The sequence below is a fragment of the Echeneis naucrates genome, chromosome 24 (genome assembly GCF_900963305.1).
Source record: "Echeneis naucrates chromosome 24, fEcheNa1.1, whole genome shotgun sequence".
NCBI classification, from domain to species: Eukaryota; Metazoa; Chordata; class Actinopteri; order Carangiformes; family Echeneidae; genus Echeneis; species Echeneis naucrates.
In genome coordinates this window covers 6,040,910-6,068,639 of record NC_042534.1, presented here as the reverse complement: position 1 = coordinate 6,068,639, position 27,730 = coordinate 6,040,910, and the positions used below count along the sequence as shown (strand labels likewise).

At 42.1% G+C, this 27,730-nt stretch overlaps 2 protein-coding genes across 8 annotated transcripts in view; one reads left to right on the top strand and one right to left on the bottom strand.

The window, feature by feature from the left end:
- fndc1 (fibronectin type III domain containing 1) overlaps nucleotides 1-17,934 on the bottom strand; it is a 32,108-nt gene extending 14,174 nt beyond the window's left edge. The window contains exons 1-13 of the mRNA XM_029497009.1: nucleotides 17,803-17,934; nucleotides 11,920-12,114; nucleotides 10,512-10,580; nucleotides 6,868-7,119; nucleotides 6,533-6,631; nucleotides 6,260-6,377; nucleotides 5,966-6,153; nucleotides 5,277-5,384; nucleotides 4,987-5,175; nucleotides 2,222-4,897; nucleotides 1,981-2,090; nucleotides 1,292-1,403; nucleotides 839-1,174 (exon numbers count right to left, since the gene is read on the bottom strand). Coding sequence (XP_029352869.1) covers nucleotides 839-1,174; nucleotides 1,292-1,403; nucleotides 1,981-2,090; nucleotides 2,222-4,897; nucleotides 4,987-5,175; nucleotides 5,277-5,384; nucleotides 5,966-6,153; nucleotides 6,260-6,377; nucleotides 6,533-6,631; nucleotides 6,868-7,119; nucleotides 10,512-10,580; nucleotides 11,920-12,114; nucleotides 17,803-17,875 — 4,525 coding nt within the window. The 5' untranslated portion in view covers nucleotides 17,876-17,934. The remainder of the gene's footprint in view (nucleotides 1-838; nucleotides 1,175-1,291; nucleotides 1,404-1,980; nucleotides 2,091-2,221; nucleotides 4,898-4,986; nucleotides 5,176-5,276; nucleotides 5,385-5,965; nucleotides 6,154-6,259; nucleotides 6,378-6,532; nucleotides 6,632-6,867; nucleotides 7,120-10,511; nucleotides 10,581-11,919; nucleotides 12,115-17,802) is intronic.
- A 2,875-nt stretch (nucleotides 17,935-20,809) lies between these two features.
- The window catches only part of otofa (otoferlin a), a 53,367-nt gene continuing 46,446 nt past the window's right edge, over nucleotides 20,810-27,730 (top strand). For all 7 annotated transcript variants that reach the window (XM_029496684.1, XM_029496685.1, XM_029496688.1 and 4 more), the window contains exons 1-2: nucleotides 20,810-21,115; nucleotides 26,845-26,903. In XM_029496684.1, the coding sequence (XP_029352544.1) occupies nucleotides 21,034-21,115; nucleotides 26,845-26,903 (141 nt within the window). In that variant the 5' untranslated portion in view covers nucleotides 20,810-21,033. The remainder of the gene's footprint in view (nucleotides 21,116-26,844; nucleotides 26,904-27,730) is intronic.

Genomic DNA, 27,730 nt, shown 5'->3' with positions numbered 1-27,730 from the left:
TAACCATGTGGTCCATTTCCATTCCTGAGGATTCTTCTGTCAGAGGAGTAGAACAAGCTGTAGTATCAGTCTTTCAAGGCTTTTATGGCACGGAGTAAACACGCATATACACCCATGTAACTATATTCACAAACCTATCTAATGGCATTGATTCATATTTTGACAACAACACAGTCCACATCAGTGCGTCTGAGTGAAAAATCTACTGCACTAGCAATAGCTACCTCAGTGGCTGGAAAGAAAATCATTGCCAAAGCATCTTCTTTCAGTGTTAAAGTTTGGTTGTTTTAACTAAGAAACAAGAAAGCTTTATTAATTAGAAGAATATTGAGATATGTTTGCTGGAATATTATTGACTGTCTAAGAACAGGATCTTGAAAACGATACTCAGGATATGGATCAAGATCACTGTGATTCCAATTCCAATAGATCTGCAGAGAATCTACAAATCACAGACCGAGTTTAATGTATTTATTTTCAATTCCAGCTTCATTTAGATTTAAATGCAAGTTTTGTCACTCAGGGTAACTGCTGGAAATGTTCAACATGCTCTGACTCATACACACATACACACAGCGACACACAAACAGTTACGGAGTTGTGGGTACAGACAGGAAACAACCCTGTCCTTGGCCTCCGTAGATGTGACAAACAATACAAGTGAAAAATTCTGTGAAGTCCTAACTATTTATCTTCAGGCTGGAAAAACCTGACATCACTTCTGTGAAAAAAAAATATTTACAAAGAATTGGCAGCGGTGAGCTGCAAATCTGCATTCAGATTCATGTAATTTGACGCATTCTGCTGTTTTTTTAGGGTTTTCGAAATAAAGACTCACCTTCAGGATAGCAGTCCAATATTCCCTCTGGGTCCAGCACTGGATACCCATAATCATCTGTTTTGGAGAAGGTCCCAGGTGGGCAGGTTGGGAATGGGGGTGCGGTAGTCATCTCCTCCGTGGTCCACTCAGTGGTGGTGGGTTCGGGTGTGGTAGTAGGGGCTGTGGTGGTGGTTGTGGTGGTGGAAGGTCTGAGGTGAGGCAGGTCCAACCCAAGTACAGGTTTCCCCCCAACCATGAGAACCTTGTCTTTGGGATTGACCACAGGCCGGCTATCTCTGCCGTGGCCAAACAGAGGCATGCCCTCCTGGTTTAGCAGGGGACTGCCCATGTGGTCTGTTGGGAGGTGGAAGGGTCAAGTGAGGATGAGGAAAAACAATATTCATTCTTTGTTTAGCTGATAATGAGAAGCTTTTGACATAAATTTTAAATATTGACTACTATCAGTCTCACCGAAAATTGTGCGTCCATCCTCACCAACCACCACTCTCTTTGGTTTGCCATTGGAGTCCTGGAGAACTTGTCCATCCTGGTTCATGAGAATCCCTTGCTCCAGGTCCACCACCTACATATATAGAAAGGTTTACCAAACACATACAGTCATGTATAAAAGGAAATGTAGTCATGAATTCAATCAACTATTTTAATATGAACAGATTGTATTGGAAAGATATTTTACAAGAATGGATTTTAATTGGTCTAAATTTAATGATAGTTTAATGATGAAGTGATACCAGTATCATGTGTATCATCTGTCCAAAGGTGAAAATTAAACTTGCGAAAACCTAATTAAAATGTGATTTATTGCTTAATCAAAGCTTAACAACAACATCTTTAGTTTTATTGGGTGTTATGTTCCAGATTATTTCTTGGGCAGGTAAATTCTTTTGGTATTGATGTTGCCAGTCTGCCAGAGGAGACTCCCATTAGACAGAGGCAGGCTGGCTGTTTCAAGTCCTTACGATAAACTGTGTTTTCTTTTCCTGGCTGTGGCTCCACATATACCATATGCTTCTCATCTAACCCTCAACAACAAAAGGAACATTTGATAGACTATTCCTTAAATGCATTACAGTACAGTCTGTGGTAATCAATACTAGAGCATACAAATAATGAAATAAAGTTAAAAGGAAAATTTTTACCCATTTGGTTCCGTCAGGTCCTGTGATAAACCTTTGGCCAACGGCCTTACTGATTCCATGAGAGGAAGCGGTATCCTTATCGTCTGTCAGGTTGGGACGTCCATTTTTACCTAAACAAATGAATGTTTAAATCACAATATTATGGCACAACATCAGTAATTTCATCGCCACATTATTCATCATTTTTGGCAGTATGCCAGTAGCAACTTTTAATGTCATGCACTTAAACAAATGACTTTACCATTTCCATTGGCAGGTTTGAGTGCTCCTCCATTGACTGGTTTTCCTCTGGACATAGGATAGCGAAGCCTTCCACCTTGTCCCCTTAAACTGTCTCTAAGTGAAGATGATGAAGATGACGATGTGGACTGAGAGTTTCCTCCATTTACCCCCCCTGCCTTTGTCAGAGAAGTACCTGTTCCAGCATTACGATTGGAGGCCAACAATGTCTGGGCTGAATTTGATGAAGAAGATGAGTCAGACAGGGATGAGGATGATCCAGATGTTGAAGAACCCAGCCTTGAGTTCTGTGGTGGTTGTGGTCTGACGGGAAGCCTTGATCCAGCAAACTGCCTGCTGCCTGGTACAGGAGAGCGTACCCTCCCATTTGCCCCTAAACCAGGACGACGGTGAGTTGGTGTGATTCCTGAAGACGTGCCAGTCCTGGTCCTGGAAGATGTTGCCTTTGTGTCCACACTCTCATTGTCACCTTTGTTTCTGTCAGGGTCAGCTGGTGTTATAGCTAAATTCTTTTGGGCAACTTCAGGGTCTGCAATTTTATCATTTCTCCCACTAATTTCTCTACTGCCTTCCTCAACATCGTCCTTATCATGACTATCATTAGATGTTCCCCTGTGGCTGGACTCACTTGAATCTCTGTGTCCAAGTGAGGAATGACGGGAATTTGAAGTTGGTACAGAGGAGGAAGGTGAAGATGTGGAGGAGGTAGTTGGGTTCCTACTGTCAATGGATGCTGTATTTTTATCAGTTAAAGTGGGTTTAACTGAGCTCACAGAATCCCCATTCTTTAGTGAATCATGAGTGGAAGGAGTCCTCACATCTTCACTGGTCTCCTGGATTGAGGACACTCCAGCAGCACCTGTGGCCCCCGAGACCCGAGTCCCCCTCATGATAGGCCTGCCTGCCCCCACAGATGAAGAAGTCCTAGTCAAGGGGGTCCTTCCATCCTGTCTAGTGGTTGGCAGCCTCGTGCCTGAACTGAATCTGCCTGGATAACGATTAGCTAGCCAAGGAAATCTTTCAGCAAACGATTGGCTGATTCTGGTACGAGAACCCACAGGATTTTCACTTGCCCTATCGCCCCGTCTTTCATCATCCTTCCTCTCCTCTTCTACAGGTTGTGTTTTAGTGCTTGAAGTAGGCTCTTCAATGTCTGCATCTGAGTTTTTATTTTTATTGGTATCACTTGCGTCAGTATAAGCTGTGTCTTGCTCAGGAGATGCATGTGAACTCTCTGTATTGTGTGTGTTTTGTGAGGCTGCAGATCTGTGAGAGCCTTGGTGTGCCGTTGACTGAGAGGAGCCCGATCCTGCCGCGGATGGGCGATGTGAGCTGCTTTGTGAAGTGGAAGGATTACTGTTTAGGCGATGTGCATCTGATGTTGTTGAACCACGTGACCTGGACTGTGACCTGGTCTGTGACCCGGTCTGTGACTCGGTCTGTGACCCGGTCTGTGACTCGGTCTGTGACCCGGTCTGTGACTCGGTCTGTGACTTGGTCTGTGACCCGGTGTTTGACTTGTCTAAACTGTGTGCATCAGATGCTGCTTGGCTGGAGGAAGCACCTTCTGAAGTTGACTTTGATGTTGTTGGATTGAAAGTATGAGAGGTCCCGTGGCGTTGAGTCCTATCTGGTACAGTGGATTGTGATGTTCCTGAAGTGTCAGTGTTTGTTGCAGCTTGGTTTGGCGTTCTGCTTGGTAAATTTGACTGTGAGGTGACAGCAGGTTTGTTCCCATTCAGCATTCGGGTTGAATTCCCTCTAACCAAAATTCCTGGGTATCTTCGGCTGAAACCATATCTAGACCCAGTGGTGCGTCCTCCTAAAGCTGAGCCCCTACCAATGGGTGTAGCTCCTGACTGCTGTGAACTAGTCTTTATTACAACTGGGGTGGAGGGTTTGCTGTGTGTCACACCGGCTTTATTGTAGGCATCTTTCCCCTCTGGGTATGTAGAGGGTCCATAGTCCTTTTCACTAACAGCTGACTCTTGAATTTGGGAAGAAGATGATGCGGATGAGGAGGATGAAGATGAAGATGACGATGAAGTAGAAGGTAAAGAAGATGATGAGGAATCAGAAAAGGAGGAGGTGGATGAAGAGGCAGAGGAAGATGATGCAGCCTTGGATCCTGGTTTTTGATGGACCCTGATCTTAATTGGCCTCTTCGGTTTTTGGTTGGGATGAGCAGAAGGTGGTTTAGTTGGTGAGGGTGTCAGAACTTTGAGGCTGGGCGTCTCACTGGTCAGTGGGGCTTCATCATACCCCTCTCCATCCTCAGATCCAGGGGAAACATCATTGTCTGGCTCTTTTGTCTCCACTAACACCTCCATAGTTGTTGTTTCTTCTACTGGAGGTGGTGTTGTGGTTATTTCTTCTTCGTCTTCCTCTTCATCTTCTCTATTGTGAGCTCTTCCTCTTGATGAACTTCTGGTCGCTGTATTCCTGACCGAACCTCTTACAGAGGAGAAGATGCTGTGATAGGAGCGTGTCTGGGAAAGTGGACGGTGCCGCCTGCTGACGGGTGCAGCAGAGCGGGCCTGGGGGCGTGCATCAGGCTCTGTTGGCACCTCTGTCGACAGGTTATCCGATTCATCATCTTCAGTATGCTGTTTGGAAGGAGTGTGGCTGGTCCTGCGGGTGTCCTTGTTTTTTGAGAATGATGAGGAAGTGCTGCTGGCTGGGAATGGACAAAAATGATTTGAATTGACAGTTAATTGACAAATTTTTAAGTGCACATGCCTGAAAATACAGAATAGAAATGCTTACATCCTGGCATGGCCACACTGAAGGCTTTGCTCTGTGGTCCCTGTCCCCTCCTGTTGGTGGCTCTAATCTTGAAGATGTACCGGTCTCCTGGTGTAAGGCCGTCTATGTTGGCTGTGGTGGTGCTTCCACGATAGGTGACGCTTTTCATTCCAAATGGCTTCATAGCAGGAGCATAGGACAGGATGTACTCTGTTTGGAGGTAGATTATGTACATTTGTAGTTAAGATAATGTATACTAACATAAATATACAGACTTTTTAGCAAAACTTGGCAAATTCTTCAGGTCTGACCTCTTATCCTCCCATTGGGCTCCTCAGGTGGATCCCATGTTGCTACAACAGCAGTTCCTTTCCCTCTTAGTGGTTTGACCTCAAAGTTCTCTGGTGGTCCAGATGGTGCTGGTGCGTGAGGAGAACACAAAATGTAAAGGCAGCAGTTAAAGGAGGAATAGGAGGGCAGAATCCAGAAGCAGCACAGAGGGAGCAGGGCGAGGAAATGGCTGCTTAAAGTACGTAAAAACAGCAAGGACATTTTTGCCAGGGGGGCTGGAGCTGAGGAAAATACTGCTGCCACACATTGTCAACCTGAGATCATGTGTGAAAGTGCAGATGGAAATGTGAGCTTTGAGCCAGGCAGTAAATGCTGACATTCCAATGAACTGCAGCTCAGAGCTTCTATGATTTTGCATGAAAGCTGCTATCATGACAGACCTGAAGCCAAAACGAGAATCAAATATCAAATGTGAGTAATAGTCATCGAATGTGATGAAGGGTCACGTGACAAAATAAGTTCAAAAGAATTAACAGACACGGTTATGCAAGAAGAAATTTTCTGCAGGAATAATAGGTCTTTTCATCCTGGGGCTTTGGCTCTCTGTAGCTACTTCTCTAAAAAGGAAATCACTTTCCAGCACTAGCCTTCAGCTGCGACAACCTACAAAATGATATTCTGTAAGCAATTTCCAACTGGCAGTACATACCTGACTCAGGAGTCCTCTGAAAGACGGAGACACTCCACTTGCCTTGATTCTCTCCCTGGGAGATTCTGACGGAGAACTCATACATGCCATCAGCAGACAGAGTGTCAATCATCATTCTCCTCTGTGTGCTGTCCTTGTACTCCCAGCGTGCTGACTCACCCTTCTCCCTGAACCTAACTGTGTACGATCTGAGATAAGAGTAAATGAAAAAGTTTCATTTCATTGTGAACAGTTGGGATTCAAATGACTTTTCTTCCTCTCTCTGTCACACTCACACACTTGAACAGATCCCACCTGGATTCCGCAGAAGACACTTTCCCCATTTCCACAAGAGGGTCAACCCAAGAGATGAGCACTGACTGAGGTGACATGACCCTGACGCTGATGTCCTTAGCCTCATACTCTGGTGGCTCTGGTTAACACACACACACACACAAACGTACGCAAAGACACAGACACAAAAAAGTCTTAGCCTACATGATTAATATTGACGATTTTTGTGTTTTTTACAGTATAAATTAAGACAGACAGGTGAGAAGACAAAAACACAAATCAACACGGAGGTACCTGGCGTGGTTGTTTTGGTTGTGACTGCTCGGTTGACCGGTACGCTCTGGCCTGGGGCTTTGTGTGCCTGCAGTGACACCACATGAACGGACTCAGACGCTATGAATAAAAAGGGATACCAGGCACGGGCAGGGTTTACACTATGGACACTAAAGATAGTACAGACAAATTTTAGAATCTTAAAACGAAAAATATAAATGTATATATTTTGGGTAGTAGGATTAACAAAACATAGCTTGAATGCTGTGAATCTTTTCACAATCATATGTCATTTGAAACTAAAGCTTTGTCTTGTTAATTGAGTGATTATCAGTGTATGATGTGGGTCTTCTTACTTAGTTTGGCGGGTTTCCGATTCCTCTGGTCTGACTGAGGCTTGGTGTGGTGCTGATGTCTCCTTTCAAACAGAGAGGCTGCTCCAAAAGCTCTCTCAGGCTGCCTGGGACCTGAGGAGGACTGAGGTGCCCTTCTGTGTGAGCGGGTATTAGAGACATCCAGTGGATAAGCTCTCCTGTTGACTCTGGTGGCCCGATGGACAGTGGGATGATTTTTGGTTGCAGTTTGGGAAGGCCTGACTGGACCTGTTACTGGATGAAAATGATCAGGAGCCAAAATCAGAGTGCAATGGAGTTAATTTTGCTCTCATGACCCACAGGTCATTAATTTCTGGGCTGGATTTTCTTTTTTGGGCCAAGTTGAACCTGTAAACCTCCTAGGAAAAAGAAAGAACATAATTGCTCCACTGAAGACAGATCACCTCAGTGCTAAACACATTATTACATGCCAATTTCATTCAACAGTGATAGCAAACAGGTCCATTTGTTAGAAAAAGGGAAATAATGGGCCATCTGATCCAACTCCTGGTGTCTTCTGCTTACATCCCACCCAAGTGGTGACTCCATCTTGGATAAAGTCGCAGACACTGACTCAGACAGCCAGAAACAAAACCTCATCTGGCTGCAGTACTGATAGTGTGTGTCAATATAACAACAAACTCCTCTGTCACTCCCTCCTACACTCTTTGGTCTGCCTTCCTTTGTTTTCTCACTGGATCCCTCCATTATTCGTTACCCATAATCAATGTCAGATGAAAAAGTTCTATCCTGTCTTCCATCACGAGACACAGCCAGCTGCATGAACAGCTGGGTGAGTATTAACAACTCAGCAGATGTCACAAAGTGGATGTGACAAATTTCAAGGTGGTTATAATATCAAAAAAGACTGATATAGGATTTCCCCATCTGACATGTAGGGGAGGCAAACTGAGAAGAAATGTTCATTAGGTGCCACAATACCAAAATATTCTCTTTATCTGAAAAAGGGAGAGAAGGATATTTTCAGTCCTGACGAGTTTTCAATCAGCACACTGTGTTACAAAGATAAGGCAAGAGGGAGTGAAGGGGAGTATGAAAACACACAAGAAGGGATCAGGAAAAGACAGACCTGGTTTGTTTCAAACTTGGAGCGCTCCATTTGCATCTGTATCTCTGTCACTATCTCCCTCTTCTCTCCTTCTGGCACAGCTGAGCAAATTTCCTTTCCTTTGGATAGAGCGAGCATCGACCATTTATTTGGTAATGGCACCTTACTTAGTGTAATTGCTCTTAAAAAGATAAAATAAATGAACACTGGAGCTAGTGTACTGTGATTTAGTCTATTTGATTCAAATTTTGGGTTAATTTTTGTTCCCCCTAGGCTGTGGACGATCGTACAATTACCTGAATATTAATTAGCAAAAAAAAATGTCCTTAAGTAAACCATATTTATTACGTTACACAAAACATCATTCAATGCTAAAATGAAAAAGAAAAAAAACAAAAACCAAAGCTCCCAGTATTCTGTCTTTGTTACGTTCTATTATGCAATGCTACTTTCTTACCGATTGTCTTTGTGCACATTTCTGTAATTGCTGAACAAGCACAGATAACCCTCAGAAGGGAAGGTGTTTATTTACTGTTTCATCCCCTGATACCTGCTCTGGTTCCTCTCCTTATAGTAGCTCCATGTTACAACAGAAATCGCTCCATTTGGTTTTAATTAGCAGTCTTCTCCTTTTCCATTTTGCTTTCCCTGTTTCTCTCTGGAAAACTGCCACAGTGCATACTTTGGCCCAGGTCATGATGCCGCGGACCACTAAACCATTTGACTCTACAATCTCCTCAACGCCAGATCCTTTCTGTCTTTTCCTGGAAGCTCAATGGTCCGAGGTGCTGTGAGGCTGGTCTCCAGACAGACAGACATACCACTGCTGCAGCAGAGACCACCTCAGTGTATTCTGACAGAGATGCTGAAGAATGTCGCTGTCGCCGTCTTATTCCGCGCTAAAGGAAACCAGGCATTTATGCTCCGTCTTTGACTGTCATCGCCTTCAAAAGCAAATCAAAACTTTGCAAACATAATTTGGTGATGGGCTTCTCCGTGGAGCCCTTTGCTCAGTTCAGCCACAGTTTCATTTAACAGCTATACAAACAATCCTCTGTGGCTGAGCTTTCCTGGAGATCCAAATAATGAAACAAACCTCAGCTGGCGGATCTAAAGACAACTAGTGGCAGAAAGAGAACCAAAAAATAAGAAGACAGCTTGCATCACATTTGTCACATCATGCCACAAGCTTACTGGACTATCAGCTAGAACAGTAGAATCACATAACTTGTATAAATGTTTAATTAGCAAATGCTGACAAATTTTGGCACTAGGTGTTACTAGGCATTTTAACAGCCATTAATGTTTTGCATTATGGCTTAATAGGATTAATTACATCCTAAATATGAATGAAAAATTCACATTTTCTCAGACGACGTGTTCTTTTTCTTCCTTGCGTTTTAGCTCACTACATGGAGACACACAGTGGGTTGTTTGTCTCATTCACTGAGGTTTAACTCAACAAATATGATTAGATGTGTCTCCAGAGCAGATGTGCCCCAAACAAATAAAACTGAAACTCCAGAGCAGCGTGGTGGTTCAGTGGTTAGCACTGTCGACTCACAACAAGAAGGTCCTGATCTTTTCAAAGATCAGTTTGAATGGACTGTCTCCATGTTCCCTGCCACGGCACAAAGACGAACCAAGTGGTTTGGGGAGGCTCAAGTGTCCACAGGAACAGTGCAAGTATGAGAGTGTCTATTTGTGTTAGCTATGTAATAAACGGTTGTGTGTTTGCATGACATACACTTTGATGTCCAAATACACATCAAGATGATGTCATTTGCCAGAAATGTGGTCAGGGGGTCTATTGTGATTGACTTTGAAGAGGAACATATGAGAAAACATCTCATGTTTTCTTTAAAATTCATAAATGCAGATGAGATAAATATTAAATACACACAATTTTTGATTACACTCAATTAATCTATCTGTTATTTGTTTTTGTTTCATTGCAACAGTGCAAACTACACAGCAGATTAAAATACATGTATTTAATCTTCACTAAAAATAAAAGAATCTGCATATTTAATTTAAAACATGTGTTTTGCATTTTGTGTGATAAATGAGTCACTACTAATGGCAAATTTTTTACTATTCAATTTGCTGGCAATATAACAATTATATCCACAGAGTACACTATAATCAGTCAGCATATGTATGATCCGGCAATCAACCTATAAACAGCTCTGCTCTTCTATCTAATACTATTTTCTTTTATGTGTTGAAGGCAGTGATGGGAAAATAATTGTTAATTGGTGTGGTGGACGCCATTAAGGGCAAAAAAAAAACAAAAAAAAAAACCACTTGAAAATAGAAGTTCATTTTGTATCAGTAACAAGAACAACATACCTGGCTAAGAGGGAAACTATGAGTCAGACACAAGTGAAAGAAGCAAAAGAATGTCTGCTGCCCCAAGACAACAATCAACATTAGATTTGGCAGTTTCACATCCGCAGTGACAGCAGATGGTTTAATCACTGCGTTTAACCACATACATTAGTGTTACACACCATTTTCATGAACTGTTGGTAAAGATGCCACAAGATCATTTTACCTGCTGATGAGTTGGTGACAGGTGCGCCGCCCAACACAGCAAAGCCATCCAGGTTTACCCATTCTGGGTCTAAAAGAAGACAGGATCTCTGTTAAATTATGGTGACAATGGAAAGATAACCAAGCAGCATATGATGCAACTTTAAAAAGACTCCTAGGGAATTGCTAATTAGTGGAAATGGATATTTGTGTATCCTTTATTTACGGAGCAGGTAAACTGCATCGCTTACTATCAGTGAGAAAGTTTTTCAGTCTCTATTTCCTCAGCTCTCTGTCTTCCTCCCTGTTGCTGTTAATAAGTCATCTCTTCACTTTTGATGCTCTAACACGGGCCGGCCAGACACATTAATGATGTGGAGGCAAACAGCATGGACTTATTTATGATGACTGATGCTGCTCTCATGCTGCTGAGGGAACAGCACACGATCTGCGAGGAATTTCTGGACAGGCAACACTGAGACGCAGCTCAGTTGCAGAGATTTATGGCAAACTGAACTGAAGCTGGGGAGACCACAAGGCTGCCACAAACGCACACAACTGGGCAGCACGAACGCACTCTGGCTCACATAAACACAAACACATCTATGGATGCATAGGCGACACAAGACAATGCATGACTTCATCACTTGGCACCACTCTTTCCCTCAGCCACGGCCGCCACCACACACACATATGTTTTACACACATGCACACAATGTCAAGTGACCACAACACAAGGGATTGGGTTATAAGTGTTGGGCTGGGTTTGGACATGGAAAAGAACGGTTGGCTGCAGACTTGAAGTCGCTGGTGAAGTATGGCTCTAATATGCCAAGGACAGGGGAAAATGGAATAATGACAAAAGCAGCCCAGACTGCGTCAACACAGCAAACTGTGTGTATAGAAACATAAGGACCTGTCTTGTGTTTTACAAGGTGACATTAAGAACTGACAAGGCAGCTCTTAACTTCTAAAAATACTGTCCTTCCTGAAAGCCTAAAATAACCTCTGTCTGCTAGGATCCCTGGTCACACTGCCACACTGTGCAAATCCAAACTAACGAAAAACTATTGAATGATGAATTAGTCCACTGATGAAAATCCACCACGCAGGCATGCACATGTTTGTGCATGCACCTCAACTTCTGGCATCGTTGCCTTCTATGCTTTGCTCTTCCCCTCCTCTTGTCTTGAGAAAGTACAGACCTCTGGGATTTGAAATCTCACCCCGAAATGTAAGCCAACCCTCTTTTTTCTTTTTTAACAGCAGTGCTACCAGCACTCATCCTGGTCCTCCAGACACGCTTGCTCATTAGTTCCCTCTTGATGCATTCATCTCCTAAAAGACTTGCAACCCTTTGATATGAGCACCTCACATCCCCATCGAGCTCCCACCCTTCCTTCAGAGCCTTTTCTCCGTTTATGTCTTACCTACATCCTCCAGTAGATGAGAGCGACTGTCCTTGCCTGCTTTAGGCAAGCGGTGAGACCTTGTGGGTTTGTTGGAGCTGATTACGAAGCGGTCCACAGGTCTTCCATCCAGATGGATAGAAGGCTCCCAGCTCTCCCTCAGGCCCCTGTCCACAGAGGTCTGTTTCCCATTGTGTGGCCGTAGGGGCTTCTCCGCTGCAAAACAAATAACATCTGGATAAATTTTGCTTGAATAAAGTTTATCTAAACAGCCTTCATTTTGCTTTGTCGCTTAAACTGAATGCAAGGGCTTGTTGTAGTCCGACTGTTTAAGATCTGAAGATGTCAGTACACCTCTACTTCAATACCACCAGGAGAAGTCATCTGTATTTATTATACTTGGCATTTAAAGCACATTACGTTCTGATGAAGTATAAACTTATGTGCAAGATGGCCTGGAAAATACAAATTAATTTGATGGGAAAATAAATAAACGAGGATTTGGTTGGATGCTAAAATCTCGGACAATAAGCCATCCTCATTTTCTCTCCTGGCTAGATATACTCCAAAACAACAAAACAAAGAAAAGAATAAAATAACAACAACTTTTGGATAGCAACCGTCCTTTTGCTTATCTAGCATAATGCAATATAGCAGTAAGAGCAAAATTATACACCAGGACTTCATTACACCCAGATGATACAGAATAAAGTTTTCAGTTCTTTCCAAATAGCTCTTGTTCCCCCAGAAAAAAGGGGCAGTTCATCTATATTTGAAGCGAGCATGGGTGTTTATAGTAGCACTATGAAAGCAGCACAAAAAATGTTTGGTCTGCAACCAAAAGGAGTAATGCTGCATACAAGTTTACAACCTTGTATAAACCTTATAAACAATACATAAAATTGTTGATCAGATTCAGTGCAACCTCAGCACTAATTACGTGAATTGAGATTTAAATCCCGAGAGTCAAATAGTGTATTTGTGTTTCACTGAATCCAACACCTCTGCAGGAATTTAGGCATTGACTGAATGGAAGGTAGTGAGATCTTTATTAGGATGTTGACCATCCATCGCTGTCACATTTAATCGTCATCAATGTCTGTCTCACTCATTAACAGCTGCTCCTAATGGCCGCGGTGCTCGCCAGAGGTTCACAGCAGCAAAAACAACCAAATCACGTCATCGCTTTAAATTCTTGTCATCTCCAGGTGTGCTCCCTGCTGGATCACAGGCCTCCAAGGCCTACAATACTGCCTCTGCTCACATTGAAGTTTGGGTATTAGCCGAAAGCTCATTTCATCGCTGCCTCTGCTGACTGCAGATCGCACCGCTCTGGCAGCCAGCCTGAAGATACAGATCACAATGTGCCTGGGTGCCTGAGAGGGTGTGAAAATGTTTTCCCAGTTAAAAAAGCAAAATAAAATCTCTCCTCATTATTCGCTCTTTAATGCGGGGTTACAGTGGAGTCAGCTTTATCAGCTGTCTGTGGCAGACTCCACTGACACAAGCCTGGACACACTTCAATCACTTGCACCCTGTTTCTAATAAGGGCCGTGCATTACGTAGGAAGGGATCTGCTCATCTGTCCAGACTTCATTCTATGATTTGGCCTCTTTGGAAATTTATGATCCAAGAACAAACCAGATATTTTTGATTAAGTCGAGATTCTCTCGAGCACAACAGATGCATGATTGGCCTCCAAGAATAAACAGTCTGGGAAGCAGTTAAGCAACTCAGTGGTTGTAACATCATAATCTTACAGAGGTAGGCTTGGTTTCAGTGCGTTACTAAGGGAAACTGGAGCAATAATAAAACATTTTCTGTGCTGGGTTTGTGAAGTTGAATGACAGACAGACAGACAAAGCATCATTGAGTCAGACTGTGGAAAATATTAAGTATGTGAAGAATGAGGGCAAAGCCTGAGGGTCATTATGTCACTGTCTTTTGATTTAAAGAAAAAAGTGGCACAATAACACCACTATTGAGCAATGCAATGAAGTCTATATGGCACACATGCACTATCGAAGCATTACAGACAAGCACACAGTCACTTGTACGTGCATGTGCTGTTTGGTGTAGGGAGCACATGCAGGGAAGCCCTGAGGTCAAAGGACTCCTGTAAAACTATTCCAAAAAGTTCTTGCACTCATGCACCTGCAGTTCGCTCCACTTTTACAAACACACCCTCTCACCGTGCCACGAACACGGACAGACACCTCCTGACCCTCCGCTCACCCCCGATCAATTTGCCTCTAAATCTTCTAACTGTCATCTTCCTTAAACTCCCACCAGTTCACATGAGCACCAATGAGTGTGTGGGTGCGTATGAGTGAGAAGGAATTAACGTTTGAGTGGAGGCTCACCGCATTCGTAGCTCTGTTTCAAATAATCAAATAATGACTACATGAATGGTGAAAACAAAGCACAGCATCCAGTGACATTTCCTCCCCAGTCATTTCCATGTTTTCACTTTTCTATTATTGATGTATGCACAGACTGCAACTCTAATGGACTCTAATGTGGCTATTTCACAGGGAGAAAAATAAAATCTTGAAGTGATCAGTGGCTGCACTTTTAGATTCGAGCAATTATAAGAACCCGTAAAAATGTTCAATAAACACATTCTCCGATTCGCCACAAGATGGAGATTGTTTGGATTTTACTTTTCCAGGTTTTCAGTGTTCAGTGAAATTCCTACTGCCCCAAAAACCAAAACAAAATGTAGAATAGAGAGCTTTTCAGTGGTACTAACAATAGTGAAAGTTTCATAAAACAACAGCAGAAGTGTATCTGCCCAGAATCAATGTTCCGCTTAGTGTGCATACTCCACAGAAGACACCATCAACTATTTTTATTGGCAGTAGGAAAAAGTCTAAAAAACTGTTAAGACTGTCTTCTGTGGTGGTGCAGAATAGTACTTATTCTGGAATTAAATGTACGGATTCTTTTTTTTTTTTTTTTTCTGTGCTACTTCTCCTTAAAGGAGCTTCCTTGCTGTTTCACCCTGTTTTATGTCAAGTTAAGCAAACTGTACTTTTCTGTAAAAGGGCACATGAGTTTTTTCTTCTGATTGAAAACCAAATTGAACATATGGAACTTGGACATGTTTAAGAAAAGAACTTCCTCTGTGAACTCAGACTCATCGAGGTGGGAGGTTTGTACCAGAACTCGCTTGGAGCTGTTAGTGCCTCTTTCGGTCTTAAACTCATTTCCCCTCCGACCTTCAGTAAACGCTCTCCAGTAATCAGCTCTGTCATAAAGTCGATGCACAGCACAAACATCATGAGCACGGCAGTTGCCCTTCTCACACTGACACATCAATCACCAGACTGTCAGAGTAGTACTGTGGTAAAAGGACTACAGGCTTTTATAGTCTTATCAACCACACATTAACCCAAATGCACACTCGAGGCAATTTGGGGTTAAATATCTTTCCAAACAACGCTTCCACATGTGCACTGGATGAGCCAGGGATTTAACCACAAACCTTCAAATTAGGGGACGATCTGCACTACCTCTTGAACCTCAGCCCTAATTTTGGTTATTAAGCTTGAATTAACAGAGAAATATCACTGACAATGCAATTTATTTACAGCAAGAACCCTGAAGTGTGTAACTGTTTAGCTTGTGGTGAGGGTGGGAGGGAGGGGGCGGTTACATGCATGACATTTATGACATGTGGCATCTGAATGTTGGTGGTCACAAACTCATTTCTTGAACCAATAAACGTTCCACATGAGTCTGATATGTCTCTCATGAAGACTGACATGTAACAGTATTAGTTTACGCTCCATCTTCTTGCAACACATTTAGTATGCTGACGCATACGCCTCTATGACAAGTGTGTTCATAGCCCAGGTGGTATTTGTTTAAACAGCTCATACAACCTTTAGAAATGACATCATGACACAAGACATGCCGTTGTTGGCAGGTCTGACAGGCCGTCAAGCTGCAGGTGGGCGGAGGTTCTGGGTCAAGATACGTCAGGTGATCAGGTGAACTGGATCATGTTTTGTGGAAAACATTAGACGGATAAATTCTGCCTGTGAATTCCTACAACTGTCATGTTTCCCCAAAGATGAAATGATGAAATTCCTGATTCCGAGAGCTTTCAGCGAGCCCTGTTGTGTGTGTTCTCCCTGCAGAATTCCAGCTTGTTAACTGGGGCAGAGAAATTAGATTCCACTGGCCTGCAAGGACATGATTCCTGCTTTCCCCTCACTTTCTCTCCCAGTTACTCTCCACACTCCTCATTTTCCAGAAGTTGATGAGTCGTGGCTACATAGACGAAGTTGGCATTATTTATGACCCGAAATAGATTACACTTCTGTTCTTTCTATGCACACTGCTCTTGCCTTGGTATCCAGATACTCCCACAAGCCCAATTTCATCCATTGCTCCGAGGAATTTTAAACTGACAAGCTGGTGACACATGAGTGGAGAAAGTTAAGGAGTAACACTCTCCTCTCTCTTAACAACTACTGTCAAAATGCCCAAGAGGGCAGCATTTAACTCCCAACACTGGCGCTGCTCATTGGCAGCAGTGAACTGTTGCACTTAGTCGCTCCCAGGTGTGAAATGTGTAGAAGTAAATGGATGTGTAGCTGGGTGTTGCAGAAAAAGTGTATGGCCGCTCTAAATACATTTCCTGAAAGACGGGCGGAAAAGAAAACAATCCAGAGGGGGGAAAAAAAAACAAAAACACAACAAATAGCAGCTGTTTATATTCTCAGAAAGCCATGACCTCATTCACTAAGTGCTTACAGTCGAGATGGGGACATACAGAAACTAACTTATCAACTGACACAATAAATGTACTGATCCAATTAAAGGCTTTGCCAAAATGGATAGCTTAGCCTCCTCCAAGACTCCTCAGGCTTTATGGCACTTTTTAAAAATATATATTTTGGCTATTTTTACTGTCTGGAGACTGTAGGCTTCTTTCCTTCAAAATTGATTTCACAAACAGTATTTGAACTTTAAAAACATATGTGCTACTGTGGTTTGCACAGCCACTGCTCGTGAAAAGATTTGCTATGTGTATTTGATTTATTGCTGTCCTGATGTGCAGTAAATTCCTGTCTGTCTCTGCACCATTAAAACTTTGAAGCAGGTTGAACTTTCCTGCGGGTTTGACCCATCAGTTTCAACCATTAATGACTACTGGCTGATCTGACATTCACAGCACAGAGCAAAAAAAAAAAAAAGACCAGAGGAAGTCTACCAGACAGACAGGTCTGTTCTCCCACGAAAGTGAATTTTAGAAAAAGGTCATTTATCAACACTATGAGCCTGATTAGTCGCCAGGCTTTTCTTTTCAGACCATATCTGATGCAGCACAATGCTTATCATCATCATCTCCTGGTTGCTGACCTCCAGTTACAGAATCTGTCCCCTATATGAGGTAAGGACTTGTTCCATGACTGCTGCTGAGAGTCCAGCATCATAGTTTCCCCCCATAAAGTTCGAACAGTGAAAATACAGTCCAAGCCCATATTTTCTGTAATTACTCAACTCTGTCACATCTGCGAAACATGAATCAAACTGCACACTCTGAATTAAATACTTTACCGCCTATTAAATAGCTGCATTTACTTTATTTTGTTTTTGAGATCATTTACATGCAACTGGGGATTGGGAAACTTTTACAGTATCACCCACAGAGATGACAGGCACGCAAAGAGACACCACCTCTAACAAAACAACGTGACATTTTCCCACCAAAAATATCCAATTTTAATGCAAAACAAATGCACATACTGCTGCAATGTGCTCGTCGTCTGCGACTGTCTCCTCAATCAAACTGGATCCAGAGGGGAAACTAAGGTTAAGGCGTCAGTGGAAAAACCACCTGCTGGTGGGAAGAAAAAAGGAAAAAAAAAAAAAGTGAAATAACTCCTTTACCTGTCCATCCGCATCCTGGTGCGCCAAACGTAACGAATAGCGCCAAGAGCGTCCTGCTTGCGGCTAAAGTCATAGTGAGAGTGGCGCACTGCTGCAGAGGAGCGACGCACCAGCCTGGATGCAGAGGGCTGGGACACAGCAGCCCTGCCCCCCCCCCCCCCCCTCCTCCGATGGGACAACTGGCTGTAAAGTGTTGTGTATTTAAGTTAGTGCAGGTAGTTCGTGTCATTGCATTGCTCAAATATTCCCACTTCCTTAACAACGTTTTAGTTCTTGGACCTGAAGACATACCTGCGGTGTTGTTTTTGGATTTTGAAATGGAAAAAAAGGGGGAAAGAAATCCTGACAAAATGTCTCCCTCTTCAGGGAGCAGCAGTGACTTCATCCCATAAAGCTACAAAGGCCTGGTAGCAGGTGGAGACTGAAAGAAAACACTGTGCCAGGCTCATATTATTTCATATGTGAAGTTTGAAACATGTTGTCCTCTCCTTTTTGTTAATTTCTGTGATTGTGTCATGGCGTTTTCTGCATTTTGTCTTTTGAAAACATCTGATTGTTTTTATTTTGTTAATGCCACCCACAGACGAAAATTTATGATGTAATCATGTTGACACAAATTAGTTATTTAACCACTAGATGGCAGAACAAGCCACAATTTGAAATACAATCAAAGATGGACGTTCGCAGTCGAGAAGCTAGGCGGCGTAAGGAGCCGGACTCACAACAAGAAAGTTGTGGGTTCGATTCCCGGACTGGGGCTTTTCCGTGCCTGCGTGCGATTCCTCCAAAAACATCACGAACTGAACTCTCCGTGGTTGTCTGTCTCTGTGTGCTGGCCCTGTGATGGACTGGAGACGTGTCCAGAATGAACCCAGTGTGAGCTGTGGACTGGCTGCAGAAATGTAAATGAAGATGGTTGCTTCCTCTGTATCCCAGCGCCTTTTCCCATGGAGACAATTGAGTTTATTAATTTTCTCTCCAAAAGTTTTCACTGGGTTTCCTTCTTTTTGACCTTTTCTATAATAGCAAACGTCCCGTAAAACAAAATGACAGATGGACTTCTGTATTTGTTTGCTTGCTGGGGTTCATACTGCAGACCAACATCTCCCTCTGTTGGCTTGGCTCTTTACTTGCACTGCACTTTTTCAACCACTGAATTCAAGAATGACCCTGACTCTGGGAAAAAAAAAGAGGAGAAAGCAGATATAGTCATTTAAAGGGATAATATAAAAATTATATTCAAGCAGAAAATAAACATAACATACCACGAATACAAATTCAAATTTCTGGATACATTTCTTAGTAATCCTTCATTATCGCTGAAACATTGCCGGTGCTTTGTGGCATACTCATAAAAATCAGCCACAAAATCAATAAGTGTCTCCGGTCATTTGTCCCCCAGGGGCCAATAAAGTTAGTGAAGTATTTGGTTTTTATATGGCCCCGGCTCTTAAAACCTCAACTCCATAAAGTTATTACTGGTGCTGATTGAGTCTCCGGTGGACGCTTTCCCTTCATCTCTGTCCTCCTCCCCCTTTCTTTCATTCACACACACACACACACACACACAAAGCACACTACTGCAGCCTCCTCCAAGAGTGTATGAGTCAGCAAAAAAAAAAAAAACCGTCCCACTTTTTTCACAATGGAGAAAAAAGAAAATCCTGTCAAAGCGGATCGTTTCTTTGACTCACTGTCGCTGTCTCTGTCACTCATTCACGCACGTGTGCACGGAGCAAGGCAGAGTGTTGTAGCACCTCAGCTAAGTCAGTGTGTAAAAGATGTCCTGTCTTGTTATACACACGCCTGAGGTCATTTATGTCAGACTCTGCTTTAATTCCATCGAGCTGAAGATACAGGCTTGTGATGAAACGGGGCAGTCTCTGGTGTTTTACTGTATGAGGTTAGACTGACTGTCCTGCTGAGTTTATGTGAGTGGTATTAAAAGCAGCAGCGTGCTCCAGTTCTATCATCCGTCTTACTCATACTGGTAAACTAAAGGTATTACAGTACACTGTTAGGCTATTTATATTACCCTTTTTTGTCCCTCAGGCCTATTCTTTTGGGTAAAGGGAGTTCCTATGTACGGGGATGATAAATTATTGAACCAGTTCTGGTCCACATTTGCATTGCTCATTAATACTCTCGGAGAGTTGGAGGGGGTACTAATACATTTTACTGTTTGGAATTACAATTGTGTCCAATAAAAAAGGAAAACTAAGATGTAAGGAACAACTGTACCTCCTGAATTTTAAGCCTCTGATAAAATGTAACCCACTGCATCTAAACTGGTGGCACAGTTAGAAAGTATATGTGTGGAAGTAATTCTGAGCGGATGATCTGACTATTCCCTGACAGTCTGTGCACATTTTTCAGCGGGCTCATACTGTGAGCCGAGTGTGTCACATCACAGTGCTGTCAGAGGGAGTCAGAGGGAGTCCTGCCCCCATCAGAAGGAATGTAACATCAGCTCAATCAATTATTCTTCACTTTTTCCTTCTCATTAACCCCTCGGGAGGTGACGGGCAGCATGTCTTTCTAACTGCCCCCCCCCCACCCCTCTGCTGATCCTTCCTTAGAATAGATTCATGGATTACAGTGTATGAGACAGCCAGGTAAAACATAATGCTGTTTCTCTTTTATTGTTACTAGAAGAGATTAAAAAGGGGGGGGGGGTCTGCTGGCAAAGATGATCTGCTCTGACTAATTATAGTCAAATGATGCTTAAAATTGGACCTGACGAAAGCTATTGTAATCTGAAACTGAATATAATGAAGATAAATACTGTGATTCCATTAAAGGATATTCACTGTAAGTGTATTGCACAGGTAAAAAAAAAAGAAGGAAGACAATGAATTTCCCTTAAATCCCCCTGGTGGCAATTAGAGCCTCCACCATCCCCTTGCTGAGCTGAAGCCCCCCACCCTCACCCCGCCCTCCCTGCACACAGAGCAGAGTAAAAACCAAGTGTCAGCCCAGATATGCGCGGCAGACTCGTCAGCCACGGAGCACGGAGCGGGGGGGGGGATGTTCACCACTGATTTTCTCTTTAATTGCTGTTAGCTAACAAATGTAAAGTACTTGCCTGCTTGCTGCCCGTATGGAAAACGATCTTGGCGTCCAGCGAATCCAGACGCCAGGAGAGTCTCACCCAGAGAGCACCAAACACAGATTGAGCGGTTCAAGTTTCGTCTGCGTGGAGTAGAAATACTCCGCCGTCAGTGTGGACCAATGATGGCTCTAATGGTTCACCTGAAAACGGTCGCTCACCTTCGGGGAAAAGGTGACAGGATCGCCAAAGTTACGTTCAGAGGTAGGACATTTACATCTCTACCAGCAGGATTCCTCTGTAGGTTTGTTGTCCGGATGTCTGGAAAGTGGAGCAATCGGTTTGATTCATGTTTGACATGATGATGAGAGATAGACTCATCATCATGAGACTGCTTCTCTGAAAAAAAAAAGAAAAGAAAGAAAGTTTGGGAAACCTCTGTTGGATCAGTGCTGCTGATGTACAAAACATATATCTATAATAACAGAGATAAAAGTCAGGCATTCATCTATCCTTGAAATTACATGATATTACATAAATCCATAAACATGGGGGAGACTTTCATCTGGATATTAACAGATGTGCACACGAATACCCACTCACACACAAAACACGTGTAAAATGCTGGAAATATAGACGTTACATACACAGGAAGCATAGTTTAACTCCAAGAATTGTATGAACGTTATTGGCTATTTAAAGCAACCACACAAGAGAAAAAGATAGGGAAGTAATTATGAGTATATCTGGGAATATCAGGCCATCACAGTGATTTATAATGACTGTTCTTACTTGATATTTCCAATCGCTGTGTAGTTTCTAGTCATAAAACAAAAAGGACAAGAGGCCGATTGGATACCACTCAGTGAGCTGATGGCACCGATTATCTGAACAGGGGTTAGGTTGTGCATAGGTGCTTCTGTGTCATACCTTCAGGGTAATTGCTGTGTGCTCAGACAGGGTTTTACAGGGTCATTATCACAGCCTGGTCTCCAGAGGAAACAGGAATCACTGTGGTGGTGATGGGGGCTGGGGGCCGGCGGTTGGAATGAGTTCAGTGCGTTCATTCATCAACATCATATCTTCCTCTGTGAGAGCGCAAGAAAGAGAAGAAGAGAGAGAAAAAGAGAGCGAGGGAGAGGAAGAGGAAGGCGGAGGAAGGCGTGTGTGAATGTGTTTCAGCACCCTGGACAGAGATCAGCAGTCCACATGATGACAGAAGACAAATGTTTGTTGATTCGATCAGACCTTTTTTAGTGTCAGGGTTTTATGAGACCACCACTCCTCCCTCTTTCTGAGTGTTCTTCTGGTGTGCGCTGGGTTGTGGTTGTGCTTCAGTTGTGTTCAGTGCTGCAGTGAACTCACCAGGGTTGTGATATGACATGAAGCGTGCCCTCCATGTCACAGACTAGATTGCCTCCTCTTCCCTCTTCTGGTCCAACTGCTAAGCACAGTTACAGCAATTCATCTGCTTGAAATTTCAAGTTGCTTAAATAATGCTGTGTGCTTTTTTTTTTTTTTTTTTTTTTTGGGGTGCTTTTTATAGCATCAATTTTCCTCCCCGCAGTAGCTGATTGAAACAAAGTGCTCCTTCATGGCACACAAGTGACTTGCACTGATATTCACTTACAGGTCATGTGTACCGTGTGATGACTTTCTTTTCAAGTGCACATCTGATGCATACTATAAAAATAAAATAAATGAGGGTTTGTGAAAATAAACCTTTTCAAAACAGTGCAGAGCCACCTAGTTAAATTGCTGTTCTGTTCAAATCTGTGATCGACGTGAACATGAATTTGAGATTCATCGTCATATTTAGCCACATATTTTATCATTTTAACACTGACACCTCCTCTCCTGTAATATTTAAACCAAATGAGGCATTTTGATCATTTATCCCCAAACAGTGAAACGATGGTGCAATGTTGATCTCTGACTTAATGAGGCAACCATGTTAGCAAACAGCTGCCAATTTACACATTCAGCCATTATGGAGCAACATTATCATTTATTTTGTCCGAGTAAGCCTAACACTTATTTATTTTTATGTTCTGTTTGTCCTTCCTAAGTGAAATATGTCCACTTGCCTTTTTCTCTGAGAAATGTTTCCTAATTATATCTGAGTCTGTCTGCTGTTAAAGTGCTGCTTCTATTGACCATTTAATTACTTATTATGCTTGAAAAACCTAAATGGAAAAACAACGATTTTCATGAGGCGTATTTCTGCAAAGCATCTGGTTAAAAACAGCTTTTACGTTTTTTGATTATTTATTTATTTATTTGCCGGTTTCAGACTTCCGGGTATTACTTTATTCACCTTAAACGACTTCCGGCCATGTTGGCGTTTAAATTTTATTTCCCTCATCTCGTTTTAAAAAGCGAACAAAACAAAGTGTCACAGACTTTATTTTAATAGCTTTGTATAAAAAATAAATAAATAAAAATATATACATATATATATATATATATATATTTTTTTTTTTTTTTCTATTAAGACAGAGTGACAATTTCCGTAACACCGGCGGCCGCCATCTTTGTTTTGATTAGCAAACGGCAGCGAAAGCGAGGAACTAAAATTGTTGGGCGAAATTTTGGAGAAAAAGAAAAGAAACCACCAGCTAACCAGATGGTTAGATGAGTCTTTGGGGATCGTAGAAATACTGCAGGAGAATGGTAAGTGGCTTTAGACGACCTCCTAAGATTATCATCGCCGTAAAAAAAAAAAAGCCCAATAAAGTCAGAACCGCTTGAAGGCTCTCGTTGTTTTCATTGTCATTTAATATGAAGATCATCGTCAGAGGCATTTGTTCACATTCATACACGTAACATGTTCACACATCCACAGCTTCATTTTGAATTCACTGTTGTTCATTCATGTGGACTAATTTATTTAAACTGGAATAACATTTTTACCTGCACTTCCCTCACCTGACGGGTTATTATAGTGTTCAGGTGAAAACTCTCCATGGCACCTCTACATCCAAATCACTTTCCTTCACTGTGATTTAAAAGAAGAAATCATAATGAAAGAGCCTCATAGGGTATTGTGCTTAACCAAGAGGTGAAGGGCATAAGATTGAATTAAGATCCATCACTTGATGTGGGAGGTCAGATGTAAAGTGTGTGTTGGATCATTGGAAAACAGGGAGCACAGGAAAGAGAGCAAGCAAGAGTGAAATTTGAGGAGGGATCAAACCTTTTGTACACTGATTCACAAGGACATCCACCAGATAAGTGTCATTTAAAAATATCCTGAAAAGTTCCCATCGAAGTGTCTAGACAAGAATCATGACTTCAATTATTACAATAAGCAATCACTTTGGCCCAGATGGTAAAGGGGGGAAATTTCAATCCCATCATCATATCCTGAAAAGAAACAATTTATTCTTTTCCAATCCCTTCTCCATTGCCATCGCTTTCTTGTACATCATAGCCTCAGTTCTGTTTACAATATGCTATTTATTGTGGCTCTAAGGCTCTGTATTTTAATTTAATGAATTGTTCCTAAGCTAATGCATATTGTGTGGAACTAGGGGATCATACGTCCCCAGTCTCAACCACTGCCACTGGTGTAGGTTTTTGAGTCATTCTTTTTCTTGAAGGCTGTCAGTAGAGCTTCCTGAGTGCTTTCAACTTAAAACAAAATACAAAAAACGAATTTCCTGTCTATAGAGGAAGGGCTCCGCCAGGAAGCCTCATCCCCTCCCCAGAGCACGTCGAACAATAGAAGACTCCTTGAAAGATTTGTTGGAAATTGTAACGTGCATGTCTCACAGGAGACCTAATGGTGCTCAACAATGCGCATAATCCAGAATCAAAAATCCCCTGTTTTTGAGAAAATAAAATCCTTTTCTGATATGCGCTCTGGATAAAGCAAACAGTCTTCAAAAGGAGAGATGTCAAAAAGTCTTTGATGAATCCGCTTTGTTATCTGTAGTCTGCTGTAGCGCTTGATGTTAATGAGCTGGGCCAATACACTGTAGCCTGGAGCATGACAAGCACAATTTATTGTGATACGCTGTGTGTCAAATTAAATCAGAAATTATGGAATTATTTCCACTTTGGAGAGAGTGTGTCAGAATCACTTTAGAGATTCAATTATAGTTTGCCAGATTAACCATTCCTTCCCTGTCCAACCTTTTTGCCGCTTATATCAGCACTCTTCCTCACAGTTAGACATGTTCACACTGCTAGATGGAAAGCTTGTTTGATATCTTTTAACCTTGAATCTTCCCTGCTTCTTTGTTTGACATTGAGCTTTGTGCAATCTACCATATTCTGTAAACATCCTGTAAAGTCATCCTCCTCACTGAAGCACTCAGCTGTGTTGTCTACTGGAACAGACGTTTACCGTGCATTTACTTTAAATCCTGCTATCTATTTTGGATGTAAAACCAGTTATTGCTCAGTTTAGGAATTTTGATAAAATGAGCTTGCTATATCTTTCCCAGCATTCTCTTTTCAGTGCATGTGCTTGTAAAAAAAAAAATGCACCGTTGCTTTCCTCTGCCACACGATGGTTCTCTCTCTTTATCCTGGCATCTTTCTCTTTATTCCTCACTGATTTCAACCAAGACCAGAAGCCCACCTGATTAACACAATGTTGTTTTAGTTTTGTGTAGGAGCGCCTTACGTAAGCTTCACATGATCTACTTTCCCAAACCCACGTCTCTAGTTAGATGAAAAAACGCGAGTATGACAGCAATGCCTCTGTTTTGAATACTGGAGGAGGGATATTGTCTCTCTTACTCTGACCTTTAAGTGGTGTTTATTTTATGAAAACCCATTTTAAAGGTTGTGGCTTGCTAAGGTTGAAGAGAATGGGACAAAAGTGTGAGAATGATTTTGAGCTAGAGCCAAAATCGACTCCCATACTAATATAGTTGAATGAAGTCTAATGTATTTAATGTATCGTATTTCTCTCCAATCAAGCTTATTTTTAAATCTGAACTGAAAGAGCTGTAATTAACTTTGTAGTGTTTTTGTGCATGTGTTTGCATATATATGATTAGATATCAGCTGTTCACCTGCACCCAAGCCAACATCAACACCCACACAAAGCAAACTAGCACAACAAAGCCGTTCCAAAGGGGTTCTGTTCATGAGCATCACAAAGCAGCCAGGTGAACACTGACTTCAGCATGCAAGAGTGAGTCAGGTTAGTGTAGAGCAAACATCTCTCTGCACCATCTAAGACTTTGATCACACACTGAAACAACACAAAGGTACTTTCACACACATTAATGGCAGTCCATGTGGAAATCTGTAGGTTCTGTTGTCTGTAATGTCAAAAATCACATGCTGTTTTTATTCTGCTGAAGGCTTTCTCTCCTTCCTCAACCTCCTGCTTCTCATCTGTCGCATAGTGAGTCACGTTGTAGACAGTTAATTGTCTGCATTTCTTTTTTGTGGCTCCACAAAGCCTGTTTAATTTGTGTGTTTTTCAAGTGCTTAAGTCATTATTTTGTCTTTCTACTGGTCTGTAGGGTGACAAATGTAGACAGAGTGGGGACAGTAATAAACAATTGATATATCTGTATATTCAGTGTCTAACAGAGGTGAGCATTCACATCCTTTGCTCAAGTATAATCACAATTATGCAAAAATAAACAGGCTCCTATCATTAAACTATTATTATATATTGTAATATTGTACAATTATGTCTTATTCATGTTTGCATTTTTTTATACAGCAGTTCCAATCTTTGGGCTGGGAACATCCAGGCTCCAGGATGCTCATAATATTTTTTTTCCTTTTTGGTGAAACCGGAAAATAACTATAGCTTCAAAAACGAATAAATAAGTGAGAAAAAGTACAAACTATTTCCCTTCGATGCTGGAACTGGAACACTTTAGTACTTCACATGAGTAAATGTGCTTGCTTTCAGTAGCTGGGAGTGTACACATGCCACATGCTGTTTCCACACTCGATCCTGATGCTAAAATTGTACCATTTAATTATTTTTAACCCCTGGGTTCCCCTTTATCTTCCAGGTTTGCCCTTCTTCAGCCGTGTGGCAGAGAACTGTGAGGAGGTGGCCCACTTTAATGAGGTCAGTATTTCTGTTTCCTGTCTCACATACTAACCCACATGGATAATGACATATTACCAATTATCTCTTGACTGAATAGAAACCACAACCCTCTCCAACCATCTTGACTACAGACAACAAAACTCTAATTTCACAGGCTGCAGATTTGGTTGGTGAAATGAAGTGGAACGCCAGTAATTAAAAGATCTAATATAGGTTTTATTTGTATTCTACAGCATGTGTGTATATGGGGATCAAGCGTTTTCAGATTTGCCATCTCATTTCAGATTCCAAATCACACCCACATTCACATCAACTTTCTGAGAAATGGCAGCACATTCAGATCAAATTTTTACATGTGTTGTGGCAGTGTAGCTGGATATAGAGAGAGACAAGGCTCAAATCCCGGCCTGTGCAGATGAGCAACTAGTCTTAATGGTATATACTCTACCAAACACCCTGCTGCTGTTTTGATCCAAAAGTTGGTTACTAGTTCTCACTTGTAAATGGCTGATTTTCTGCTGAGTGTCTTGCAATGACCCTCTGGTGTTTGATGATGTGCTATCAGAGAAAGCGGGCTCTAACCATGCATGACACTTAACACTTGCTCTGTTGTAATTAAACCAGACACTCAACTCTCTACTGCTGGAATTAAAAAGAGCTTGCCACTGAAATGTGCTGGAGCTCCTTTAAACTTGAGAAAGAAAGTTGAATGGTTGTTGAGTTTTTACTATTCCAGATTTGTTTCAGTAAATTACACTGTTCCAGAAGTCAGCACAGGCCTTAGTAGACTTTTAAAACCAAAGCAGATGCCACTGAAGCCCCTCCGGTGCTGGTTGGCCAGTCTC